Below are 13,991 nucleotides of genomic sequence, written 5' to 3' on the forward strand. Positions count from 1 at the left end.
CAATGGCCAGAGCGACGATGAAAAGGCTGCAGCTCATCGTATGTGCATCATACTATCGGGGCATGCTCGCGCTGAGGACCTAGAGGGAAGCCCGGTAATGATACTGCCACCGCAACCGCCTGTGATTCAACTGGTCAGGCCAGCGAGTCAGCGTCACCAGAGCTGCTGACAAACGCCGCGCGGCTCAACGTCATGTCACGGGCTGTCACGGGTTCTTCTCTAGGCCCAGCTCGACCTGACCGCCATCTCGTAGCAAGAGGGGATACGAAATTTCGTGCGTGACTCCCGTTTTTAGTATGAACGGTGGCGGGCCGCCGCGTCAAAACGGCGGTAGATGTCACGGTTGAGTACAACACTAGCTAGTTCTCTCCAGTAGCGTCGCTGGGGGAGCCGAGGCGTTCGCGTATGATTCCCACCCGGTGACATGTACATATTGAAGATGAATTTACATTATTATATTCCGCTGTTACTTTGGCCCACCTTGACATGCACAACGTGCTTTCGGTCCTGGCCAGCGACACACTTTTGACGGATAAGTACGTTCCTTTTCTTCGCCCCCATGCCGGCCTGTACCAACCCCAAACCAATCATCCCCAAACCCACCCGATAAACAACAGATATAATATCAACAGATAACATATATATAATATTCTTACAGTCATATGCTGAATAAATATACTCTGGCCCGGAGCGCAAAACAAAGTTAAGCGGAGTTTCCTCGGCCCGTGTGCATGCATCGAATTCGCGATCTGTTCCTCATCCGATGAAACTGCCTCTTTAATGAAAAACTCTCGAAAACTCATTGCCAATACGATATGCCTTCACAAGTTTAGCCATAATTGCCACCTTCCATAGACGCTGCGGAGCGCTACCATCTTCATGTATTATCCGGTCGTGTGCGGAAATAACCCTGTAGTCGATTCAGTCGAATGAATAGAGATTGCAACCACAGGCGAACAGCAGAGACCGTGAAATGCGAAATGCCGCGGCGCTCGCGCCAACACCCCTCTCTCCCTACCGATTCGTCGCACCTCCTGCATAGTTCTCGCCCTCATTGCCCCGAACCAGAACAGCTCGCTCTGCAACCCCTACACTAGCCTGGAGCTACCATTACCCAAGGTAGGTGTCAGCAGAGGATGCGAAAAACGAGTAAAGCAGAGAAAGCAGAAGCAGGTAAACAAGGAAAACTCGGAATGACAAGAATGCAATAATTACTAAAGAAAAATGGTTTCCTGAGAAAAACCGGCTTTGTGTCTGTAAAACACTGGCGAAGAGGCGTAAACGAACCGAAACGGTCCTATTTCGCGTAGCGCGCATATTATAGTGCAAATTATATAACACAACCGGAGGCCGATCAATCCGTCGTGCGTGACCGATCATCGCCCGCTGCTTTACTCAGTTACACGTCGTGCGAAAACTATGGAATAAACTCATCCAAGCCGCCCCTGGTCGGAGGGGATTCCATGAATACCCACGCTACATATTACTCCTCGTCCTTAGTTACCCAACCTCTCGACCATTGTGATTCGGAAAGCTCGTGAGCCCAGCTTAATTATGCCAACCTCAAACCTTTATTTTATATGTCCCGGTTTCCCGAGCCTTAATGAGTCTTACAAATTTGCGCGCTGCCGTCAAATTATTGCCACCGCGTGACGGCCCCGTCTTATACGCCGTGGAAATTACTAGCCGTAGTCATAAGAATATAGAGAGGAACGCACGGCTTTAAGCGGACGGGAGCGAGAGGTATCATGCGAATCAGCTAAGCCATGAGGAAGGCGATGCTGGAAGCGATATGATGCAGAGACCTCGTGCCGTGCTTGAGTATTGACAGATCTAACCAAGAAAGCCAGCTTGAAGACAATATACTCTTTGCCCTGATAAAAAATATAATACTGAAGAAGGTATCATTGATCCCTATTCGAAATATATGATATTCATAAAATCATATAAAAAGCCTTTGTTCAGGTGTCACCCGCAGGCCCGAAGTTTAGGGTGTTCCGTACAGTCAAAACCAGTACCTACGTATCCCTCCATAAGAAACCCTAAATTAGATCTAGCCCATAGCCTAGACGCGAATATCCAAAGTATATTTCATATAACAGCGAGGTCTAAGGGAGGGTCTTTCTTCTGGCGGCCTTGAAAACAAACTTCTGCTCCCAAAGTGTTTAAATAAAGAGTGTGGTTCTAAAAATTTAATACCCAAATAAAAGTTCATTCAACCTTAGATCGGCGTACAGGCGATTAAACCGATCAAAAGATATACGAGTGCGAGACAATAACAGTCACGCTAAGAAAATCCATCCGTGTGCCCTTTGATAATTACAATGAGAGACATAACGGCCCAGTAGTCTAATGGATAAGCACCCGGCACTCCTAAACCATTGATTCTTGGCTTCGAAATCCCACCGTTCGAGGAAATGCCATCTGTTTCTGTGCTACTTTGGGACTGTTTTAGCTCACCACTAAAAAATGCTTTACTTCGTGCCGCTATCTCACCGTTAATTTCAAACATTTACTAATTTTTTTTTTACGCCTACATTTAAACGTTTAGCTAAAAATCCATAAATAATACTATAGTAGTTAGGCATTTTTAATGATAGGCGCCCCAAAACCTGACGGCTGAACAAAACCTTCACGAAGCCTCATGGCTAGCGCTTACATATCCAAATATTATTATATTTTCTATATGAATTTCATTTTATTATTTAATATTTTTGACTTTTCTATTTAATTGACTTTTATCTTTTGATTTTCTTATTATTTTTTACTGTTGGGCATTGCCGCGATGCCGGATGGCCCATGCGGATGAGATGGCGATAGGCATGCCCACTGGCTATGCGCGATGGCCCATGGCATAGGCCATGCGGATAGGGATGGGCATGGATTGCGGTGCAATGCGATGCGGATGGCATGGACATGGCATGCGCGACCCTGCCACTGATCGACGATGGCATGCGATGGGCCATGGTGATCGGGATGAGTGCTGCGATGGCATGGCGATGCGCGATATTGGCCATGGAATTGCGGATGGCATGAATTGCGCATGCACGCATAGAATAAGATAGTTCATTTTTTGGGCGTATTTTCCTTTCAACAAGCGCCCGTCACCAAACTGCAGGTAAACGCCACTGATTTCCCGCCGCAATGCCGCGGGTATCCGCTCACGTCCTATATATATATCTTCTTTATATGCCTCTGATAATATCACATTCGCTCTAAGCTGGGCTAATGAAGCAGTACTTGAAAACGAAATCAAGCACTGCAGTTGTCCAAGATCGGCGGGTGAAGCTTAGATGGAACCCTAAGAAAGAATAGCTTGCGAAAGGCTTCACTAGACATCATATCTCCGCCCGAACATGTATAGCGACCACTGATTAAACCCTCGCCAGCCGTAGATCTACGCCTCGCGCCTGCCGCAGCAGATTACGCGCCTACGCGGGCAATATCTGAGTCATGGCCCTTTCAGCTGCGCTGTCCGAGTAACGCCCCTAGCAACTTCTATCGTGAATAGGCTGACATAATTGTAGATGCTAATTCGTGCCCCTCGCGAAGGCCTGTGGACGAGGCCCGCGCGCTGCGCACTCATCCGCGCTGTTTGCCTGCCCGTTCTCCCGCGAGGGTCCTCGCCCAACAGTCGTCGGCGCGGAGCGCTGGTTGAACCCCCCCCCCCCCGCCCCATACTCTAGTTAGAATTAGAATTCACCGTTTCTACTGCTCGTTACTGCTGTAATTTACTTGTAGCCCTAACTACATTTACACCAACGAGCGCGCTGTGCTAAACAGCCACTTTGGCGCGCTCCCGACCCGGGTCGGTATATACACAATTTAGACGCTGTTCCGTTTTGCCTCGGCGAAGTACTGAGGCGATGGTAATGTCTTTACGCCCATTACCGAGCCGACCCTCCTGAAACTAAATGGTACCTCCGCCCCGTGTCCGCCCCACCCACGGAGTGTGAGGATAAGTGCAGGCACCGTATCCCATATCTGTCTCTCTCGCCTCTCGCTGCGCGTATAGTCCCGCTGAAATTAGCTGTATCGCCGCTCCAACCGATCGATTCCCATAGCGGCGCGCGTCAGCCAGCGCTCATTTGCCAGCCAGGCAGTCTACAGCGCCCGCGAGCGCGAGCCCGCTGTATGCCAGAATGCAAATTACGACAATCGCCTGCGAGCCCATTGTCCAAAGCGAGCCAGCAGCCCAACGAGCGAGCGCTGCCTACGAGCCGAAGCCAAGGCAGCAAGCTAAGCAAGCGCAGCGCGTGGTACATGTCATGTAACGCTGCGCCGTATATGCCTGGCCTTGTTCGTGTGTTCGCGGAGTGGTGGTATGCGCGTATAGGCGTTATCGTCCGCTGGCCGCGAATTATGCACTCTCCGTAATGTGCCCCACTCTGCTCTTGAGTGTTATTGCCTTGGTATTGACTGTCTTTGGCCGTAGCGTATGGCGTAATCAGTTTACTAGTATAGGAGGTGCCTGCCCACAAGTGCAAACAGTAGCCCTTTCGAACGCCAATTATATATTCACAACAGTCTGCTCAGGCTAGACCAGCATGGTATTTGTGCTGTTGCGGTAAGCTTCAAATAATAAAGGAGAAACAAAATTATGCGCGTTCATTGCGTGTTTCTGTAGTGATAGTGCGTGTGCTATTATAATCGGTTGTGTTGCCCTCCGCCTAGCTAAATTCTATTTAATCTATGTAAATCCAGCTTCAAGCGTCCTCATCCGTGTGTGATGTTGCGGATGTGATCGTGTGTCGTGCGTTACAGAGTCTATTTAAACTGGGTCACATTATTACATTACTAGGGGCGATATGTGATCAGAAACTCGTAGTTGTGAGTACTTTAAAGCCTTACGGGTAGTAAAGTTTTGTGCTGCTGTTCGTGTTTTCGTACTAGCGCTGACGCTCGTGCGTGGGTATACTATCGTTGTGAACGTGTTGCACTTGTGTGCGCTCGGCCCAGCTACGTGTGACCTGCTATGCCGCAACCAGCTTTATCCTGAAAAGACCCCAGTATTACGAATTCAGCAATCGAGATGACGTTATAGGCCTGCGAAAAGGGGGGAATTCCCGCTAGCTCAGCGTTATGTTGTTAACCCACATCCGATGACCATGGAATCACGTGAATGAATGATCACCGTGATCGGCGATCAGCACTGGCCCAGCCCAGAGGCGTCGTCCCTGGAAGGCGGATCAATTCGCCCGCCGGCTTCTTGCGTGTCGACTCTTGTCTGCCGTCAACCCAGATGCGGCGTGCGTGTTACCCGTGTTTCTTATTATCGGATCCCGTGGCTCGCTGACGATTTATTTTTTTTTTTTGTGTTTTTTCTCTTTTTGTAATATTTTCTTCTTTTTTTTCCTAGCGGTTGTGGTTTTTTTTTTTCTGGCTGAATATTCGACACTAGAGCTTGGCTAGCTGAAGTGCCCGCATTGAATGCGATCGACAGCTGTTACGAATATGGCCCCTCATCCTCGCTCCGCGTGCCGATAGATATATGCTCTAGAATATGTAATGATGGTTTTGTCAAGCGATAAAGTGATGCTGGGCATCAGTTCTTGATATAATCATACGCGTCGAGTCCGCGTAGACATACGACGAAGAGCCCTCACAGGCGCTCCATCACAGCAAGGTCCCGGAAACTGTTAAGCCTCTCCGGCGGCCGTTCTCACTATCTACTCGAACCGCGTCGCGCTGCGAAAGTTTTAAACTCTAATTATGGCTAGTCCTGCGAGCAACGAAAAAGCCTAAAAAATGTGCAGATATTAGTTTGGGATATGATTTGTGTGCGAGGAGCACATAAAAAAGTGCATGAATTTCCGCCGCTAAGATTCGGTTACATCCACCGTCCTGCAAACTCGCCCTCACGGACTCGAGTCTTAATAGTCAGGAGAAGTCCTCGATTGTTAGTTAAGTCCCATCAATGTCCTGTGTTTGTCAATGCCTTATCTTCAGCCCTATACTGCCTATGGCGGCGCCCCTGTGGTGCTTAGCGTGCTTTGTGCAACATGTATAAACTATTGTTTTTGCTCGTGTTTTTTCGCCGAAACACCTAACGTACCAGTGCGATCAGCGACGCGGCTTAGCTTAGGTGGCCCGCTCAACCGTTAGCCTGCACAAACGTGCAGGCCGTCAGGCACGCCGCGCCCAGGTAGCCTGTGACGTACGTACGACATGCTGGAGCAGAGACCGCCCACACCCACCAGCAAGCAAATCGGTGTTTCAAACGTCTCGCCACATCTCCCTGCCGCCGGCTCATCGTTTGCTACATGTTGCGCAAGCCTTGCCTCACCGCCAGCATCACCGTTCCACGCATAGCAATCACTCCTCAACCTATACAGAGCCTAGAGAGCCATAAAATCAGATGAATTGAATTTTTGACAAATGCCATGGAATTCTGGCCACCATAAGGCTAGTATAAAGATATTGCACATTCATATGAGAAATCGAGCTTACCATGCCATCTCCAGCGACATGGTATCTGCCGCGCATATACTTTTTGTGCATTCGTCCGCTTCTCGAGAGACCAATGTAGTTTTGCGCTAATGCCTAATTCTAGCGCCGTCGTGGGCTGTTTTATCGCGCCTGCAAACAGCGACCACTGTGAGTACCTCTCCGGGAATGCGGGCGTGTGTGTGTTGTGGGGTGTGACATGTGCCGTGTGGAGCAGAATATATTGGATATCACTCAAAACTCGGCTCCCTTCTCGGTATCGCTGGAGATGGTGCCGACTGCTGCTGCCGATAGACCGCCGTGGCTGACTGACTAATATCTCGCTGCTTAATATCTGCTGATGTTTGCGAGTCATATTTGTGTTTGAGGTGCGGTGAGGGGCATCTGCGGTGCGCGTGCTGTGTGGAGTTTTAATCACAAGAGCTGTAGTCTGTGCGCGGGGCCTGTGTCGTGTGGTGTGTTGTGGTGTGTGATATGTCGGTATGACAGCGAAGCACGCCTCCTGCGATAACGATGCAACGCGGCTCTTAGTTTGAGTGATACTAGGCGCACAGTACAACACACGTAATACAGAACGCGCGCTGCCGGTGCCGCAAGCCAACCGACGCGCGTGTAATCACCGCACCCAGTTCCGAGAATCAGCCTCATTAATTCTGCCCCCGCTCCGTTAGCTGTGAGGCAATATGCGCGATGCTACGGCGCTGTACACGTTCGTCGTGTTATATCTCTCTTCCGGGGTAACTCCTATCTATTTGTCAGGATCTATTATTAGATCACTCCGCTGATCTCAATGTATGTCTGAAGCTGCTGCGAGACTCGCGCTAGCCTAATTAAATTACTTATATCTAGTTTGCCGCATCCAGCTCGACGTGGCCATGCTCTACTTCGGTGTGTGTGTCGTGTTGTAGTGTGTGGTTGTGTTTGTGTTGTTGAGTGTGCTGGAGCTGCACATGTGGATGATTCATCAAGTATGCCCAGACAAGTGTGTGTTTCGTAGATGGCGAGTACGTTTGGCACTGCGTGTTGCGCCCAATTGTCGTTTATTCTAGTGTGATGCAGTTGACCGTGTGCACTGTGGCGTACTAATAGATCGGTAGACGTCTGGGGCGCGCTCCAGTACCCACCGTCGCCGTCCAGCGTTGCCTGTTCGACCACGCGATTATTTGCGTCGTTATGTCGTACCTACGCGTCCGGTCCGTTGTTCGCTGCAGCCGTGCTTGCTTGCCTTGCGTGTGTTCCCGTGGTCTTGTCTTGCACGCCGCCTTCAAATAGTCGGCGACTAAACTCGCAAGCTCATTGCTTATTGATGTGCCTGAACCATGGGCCTACCCGGCGACAAAATGGAGATTTATTACAGAAAATAAGTTTCCTAAGTGCGATATTTACATTCCGCCGAATATATAGGTCAGACTATCTCTAGATTATATTATCCGGTCATTTTAATTTTATTTTTTTTACAAAAGTTTGAAAGGCCCTGAACGCTCATCCCCGACTGCGGGCTCCTTACCGGACGCGCCGCGGGCGCTTTTTAAATTTATTCCCTCCAAAAACAAAAAAAGCCTGCATATTCCGCGAATAGTCAGTTCTTCCGGATCTCTCAATTCCGTGATAGATCGGTCAACAGCATTCAGCATATAGCCCAAATATTATATTAATAATTTTTAACGGAATTATAACTGATCTATTCAGCATATCGCCACATAACTCAATTCGCTAGATTTCCTACTTAATCCTGGTTTTGCCTGCCGGAGTGCCGGTCGCCCGGGTTCAGCCAAAGTGTGCTTCTCGCGCTCCGTGCCCGCAATGAATTGCCTATACACACAACAATCACTATCGCCTAGGCATGTACTATATGTAGTCCGCGACAGTGCGGCACGCGACGCCGTGGCGTGGGCACTAATGCTGCAGATATGTAAACAGCCGCCAGTTTAAAAACAGAAATAGCTGTTGGGGGGAAACTACATTATTGTGTTACTTTCATAATGAGGCCCTTATTACCATTTCGATCATATCTGCTAACTGCCAAATGTGGTGTAGATGAGTCAATCCGTTATCTTGCACCCATAATCCGTGGGCCAATGCGGCACCCTGTGTGTGTTGTGTGTGTGTAACGTGCTTGACCCATTCGAACAAGATCGACATCGGCACCCCCCGCGGTGTGCTGTACTGTAGTGTCGCGCTATAACAAAGCAATTGTCGTGTGAGTGGTGTGGGGGTGTAGCGGTCCGCATTTTGCTTGTGTGGACTGTGTGTGTTTGGAAGGTAACCCGCTGTATCCCATAGGCAACTGTGGATATTTTTACCGCTATTCACTGTTTATGTTATGGCCTTCAAGCCGCCTTTCTTGTACAATTTTTGTAAAATATTATGTATTGCGTGCGTTGCAGTGTTCTTAGCATTTTGCTGTAGTACCGTACTGCTTGTATGTGGTAATTCTGTGGTGGGTGATCCAAAGCGTCGTATATATGGTGCGCTCTTGTATGTGTGACGCGGCCTGTCTATGTTTATTGTCTAGAGGTGTTTGCACGCTGCGCCTGGCGCTGCGTACAATATCGTGCAGCGTTGCCGATCGCAATGCTCGCGGCAGCGTGGACTGCCCTCGAATAATCTTTTTCGCACGTGTTTGTCCAATTTCGAATGCTATTGCTTTCTGCTGAGAACTTACCAAGTCCATTATATCTAAGTTTCTCGCCATATTCCATGTGAATCTGATTATTATTCTTCGAATACCGAAACGTTAATCAGAGGCGACGGCTCAATTAAAATCCGCGAGCATGAATGCGCGCCCGCCCGAATCTATATACAGAAGAAAACTTGATCAATTTGCATTGTTTGCGATAAGTCGCAAGACAACTCAAGTATCTATGGCAAACGCGTGCCACGCTTTGCCACGTTGCACGTATGTCACTCTATGACGTATGCCGTGGACGGTTTAACGCGGGGGTTGTATTGCAGGTTTACGTTCCTGCTATGTCTTCTTCACGCTCTCCGGATCGCAGACACGAAATTGTCCATATTGTGTAAAGGCGGACATAGACCTACACACACACACACACACACACACACACACACACACACACACACACACACACACACACACACACACACACACACACACACACACACACACACACACACACACACACACACACACTCACAGTGAGGAGTTCACTCACTCCGGACACGGACATGATGACTACTCGCTCGCCGCTAGCCGGGCGCGACGTGGATTTACGAACTGCGGACTTTCGTCTCGAGCGCTAATTATTAACGAGGCGGATAAGTGAAACGGCCGAGCTTAACAGCTTGCTCTGCTGGGTCTCGTCGATAGACGGACAGATAGATATATAGGTGTGCCGCCTCGGCCGCCACCCATGCAGCCGCGAGAGAGGGCAATGAACGACCTCATGGTCTCACCACACACACGCGCTGAAAGGTCAGCAGCGTAGGCTTCGTGCGGGCCACGGATCCATATAAGAAACAGTAACAGCTGGTTGGCATAAGCCGGCGAATTGATCCGCCCTTCAGGACGACCTCTGCTGCATGCGATCGCCATTCACGTGATCATTCATTCACGTGATTCCAGCGTCATCGGATGTGGGTTAACAACTATAGCTGTGGATTCCCCCCTTTTCGCGGCCTATAACGTCATCTCGATTCTGAATTCGTGTATACTGGGGTTCTTCAGATAAATGGTCCATGCAGGTCACACGTAGCTGGGCCGATAATAAAACGATAGTATATAAACACGAAACTTTACTACCAAGCTTTAAATGTACTATGTTTTTGTGCATATCGCCTAGTAATTATAATGATGACCCAGTTTAAATAGACCTCTGTAGCACACGATATCAAATCACACGGTAGGACGTTGAAGCTGATTTACATAGATTAAATAGAATTAGTAGGCGGAGGGCAACACAACCATTAAAATATCGGTAGTAAAGATGAACCGCATTAATTTTGTTATCCTTTTATTATTTGAAGCTACCCAAGCCTGGCGCCTGTGCGTTTTATGCGCTCCATTGAGACCCAGCCCCGTAGATTCACCACCACCTCCTGCAATGGCCGCGTCGATGTCTGCAACGCCGTTATATAGAAGTGGCCGATTGAGTGATTTCAGTGATTCCCTGAATGATATCATTTGGAGGCGACACGCCAGTGATAGTCTCGGCGTAACATACCTCCGAGGCAAACGGAAAATCAACGGCCAAAGTGCTTACGCAGCTAAATATACATTAGTGGGCAGACACCTGTCATTATAAAGGACACGTTTGTGGTTTTCCCTCTTGAGTAGCACTTAACACAGTGAAGCCAGATCTCTAGAACGGACACTTGTCTATGGAGGACACGTTAGTTAGTTTCCCTCGTGTGACCACTTCACTCAAGTTCGACCGCATATCGCAAGATGTCTTCAGTTAGAAGAGAAGAAGCGCTCGTGTACCAAAGTGCCTATATATCGCCAGATATCCCTCGGGGAAGATTTAAGGGGAAGAAGAAGTCGATAAATGTCGAAGTGAACTAGAGAGGTACGGAACTAGGATCCTCGACAGGGCGCTGGTGTTGTCGGTCACAGAACTGTACGGGGATGGTCGGTCACGCACCGATGATGGCCTGATGCACTCTATACAGATTCAACTCTCGTTTACCCCTCGCCGCACCCATTTCGCTCGTTTACGTTGTTTACCCCCACGAGAGCTCAGAGGTTAGGTCCAGCGCTGTCGTGGGGGAGGGAATAGAGGGTGCGAATGGTAGGGAGGGGGTGGTGGGAGTGATTCGCGCGCTTAGAGAAGGGTGTGGGTGGTGGGATGATGGTTGGTTGTACAGCCGGCATGCGAAGAAAGACGACTATCCGTCAAAAAGTGTGTCGGCTGCCAGGACCGTAGCACGTGTCATGTCAAGGTGGGAAAGTAAAGCCGAATATAATAATGTAAATCATCTTCAAATATGTACAATTCACCGTGGAATCATCCGCGAAACCCTCGCGTCCCCCAGCGACCCCCGGAACACTACACACGTTGACGCGGCGCCCCTCCACCTTCATTACTAAACGGAGTCACGAAATTTCGCATCCCCTCTTGCTCAGGCTACGAGATGCGGTCAGGTCGAGTGCCTAGAGAGAACCCGTGACAGCCCGTGACATGACGTTGACCGCCGCGGCCGTTCTGTCAGCAGTCTGGTGACCTGACTGCTGCTGACAGTTGAATTCACAGGGGGCGCTGGTGGCTGATTGTAACGGCACGGGTGATTGCAGGAGGCCGTAATGCGTAGATATAACTGTGCCAGTCATAGTATGCGGTACTCCGTGATATACCAGATAATATTCTGTTAATTAGTTTAGTAAACTACGCGTGCACGTGTAATTCTCCTTTCGTCGACTTCTCGGCGAGAGTAAGGTTGGTGATGATGGCGCTCGGTGAGCTTTCGTACAGCTTTTTTTCCCCACCCAATTCTCTCTCTCCGTCTCTTTCTCTCTCAATCTATCTTCCTACTACAACAACCAGCCGCGTTTCAAGCCATAAAGTAAGGGCCCAACACCATGGAGAAAGAAACCTGAACCCGTACTCATCTTTTTTTTAATTACTATCTAATCATTTTCATTGTTTTTTATTATCTATTATTCATCCATTTATTAACTGATTAAATGTTATATATCTTGTTATAAAATCATTAATTAATCAAGTTATTTATTTATATGATATTTTATTATCTTTTATTTTACTATCGTTTTATCTCAGTCTGCATAATGAGTCAGTCGCTAGCGGGAACCTACCTGTTGGGGTCATAGGTCGTGGGCTGCGGACGCTGCTGCGAGGCCGAGGGGAGAGGTGAGAGTTCACCATGCTGTTGTTCCAGTTCTCGTCGGTGATGGCGCTGCTGCGGCCGCGCACGTGACTCGGCAGCACGCTCGTGCTCTCCGCGTGCCTCAGCGGTCCTACGTCACTCGCTATCTTTGGCAGTGACGTTACCTGAAAGAATGTAAAAGAGATAGCTGCTTTAGTTTCCCGTAGTAGTTCGAATAGTTCGTTAGTAGTCACACACGCATTCGTTTTCGTTTTCGCGTTCGTCGGATCGGTCGATCTATTCCGGTTTATAGGCAGGTTTTTTTTTTCAAGCAGAGAACCCAAATTGTCGACTTTGCGAAACTTCGTTACTACGCGACGATTTAGACCGTCTCTATCCCAACGCTTACTGGCTACTCAACCCATTGCTCCAGGGCTGATAGGTCAATTGAAGGAGCGACGTCGTGCAAAGCTGGGAAATAATTACGCACCGTGTGCCTATGTATTCCTGTGCGATGCAATTGGTAATAACGTCACGTACATCGGTGAAAAATTACTGCATGAATACACAGGTGCTAATTTTATATTTAGGTGCGTCTGTGTGTGGGTGGGTTTGGGGGGGGGGTGCCCACCCTGTTTTACAGTTCTTAGTCACGTCAGAGGTAATGTACGTGGTTATGTACGGGGGTTTGTTTGGATTCCCGCCAACCTCTTTACGACCGTTACATGTAGGCCTACTTTCGTTGAATCGAATATAAATAAATAGCGCGGTTCGTGTTGCTCGTGATTGCATGGCTTTTAGTACTATTTTACATATCCGATAAATGTGGAGTACCCTCGTATTTTCATGCAGCTGGGTGTAATGACAAGGACATGTTCATACACTGTGCATAGATATGTTCATTGTAACAGCTTTCACTCCCTCACTCCGCACTTGTCACCCACTACTATTGAGGTGCCATTAAACTCGCAAAATAACATCAGCAGCATATAATGCTGTTCATACGCATATCAACGAAGGACTCGCCATATTGTTTGATGATATTACATTCACTCACAACGATTTAGAATCGTACGCGAGTTTATTTTTGATTATAACTACTTTCGCTTGCAGCGTAACAGTAGGCCTACGCTGTGCGTGCGTGCGCACGCGTGTTTTTGCACGTGTGTTTGCGTGTGTTTGTGTGTGTGTGCGTGCGTGTGTACGTGCGTGCGTGCATGCGCGCGTGCGTGTGTGTACGACCACTTTCACCGATACGGTTTTTTTAAACCGGCTCGCTACGTCTCGCAACATTATAATTGCTTAAGCCGGTTGTCACCTTACGACGTTTGAGATGAACTCACGACAAATGCTTTGCGTATACGCGGGAAATCGTAACTACGGTTTAGCATAATTCTCACTGGATGCGACAGGACGCGCCTGATTGGGCGCGCGACTTCCCCGCAGCTGATCGGACATTGCTCTCTTACTACGCCGTTCTCGCGTCGTAGACTGACGCACCGTCGCGCGTAGCAGGCAGCATTCGCACCGAAATTCGGACTGCAACGACTACTGGCGTCAGTCTGCCCAGCGTGACTTTACGTTCAGTGTTGATCCGTCCGTATACTTCGATTGCTTACGCGTACAGCTGATACGTGCCGAAATCGATGACGCAGATCAACAGATACCGACAGCATTCCCCATAAATACAGTCAAACACACACACACACACATATATATATATATATATATATATATATATATATATATATATATATATA

General features: G+C 48.6%; 1 protein-coding gene across 5 annotated transcripts in view; it reads right to left on the reverse strand.

Moving 5' to 3' along the window:
- Window positions 1-13,991, reverse strand: part of LOC106805683 (dual specificity tyrosine-phosphorylation-regulated kinase 4-like) — an 88,844-nt gene that overhangs the window by 11,288 nt on the left and 63,565 nt on the right. For all 5 annotated transcript variants that reach the window (XM_014807372.1, XM_014807371.1, XM_014807375.1 and 2 more), the window contains one exon: window positions 12,221-12,416. In XM_014807372.1, coding sequence (XP_014662858.1) covers window positions 12,221-12,416 — 196 coding nt within the window. The remainder of the gene's footprint in view (window positions 1-12,220; window positions 12,417-13,991) is intronic.

The sequence above is a fragment of the Priapulus caudatus genome, unplaced genomic scaffold (assembly GCF_000485595.1).
Source record: "Priapulus caudatus unplaced genomic scaffold, Priapulus_caudatus-5.0.1 Scaffold123, whole genome shotgun sequence".
In the NCBI taxonomy this organism is placed as follows: Eukaryota; Metazoa; Priapulida; class Priapulimorpha; order Priapulimorphida; family Priapulidae; genus Priapulus; species Priapulus caudatus.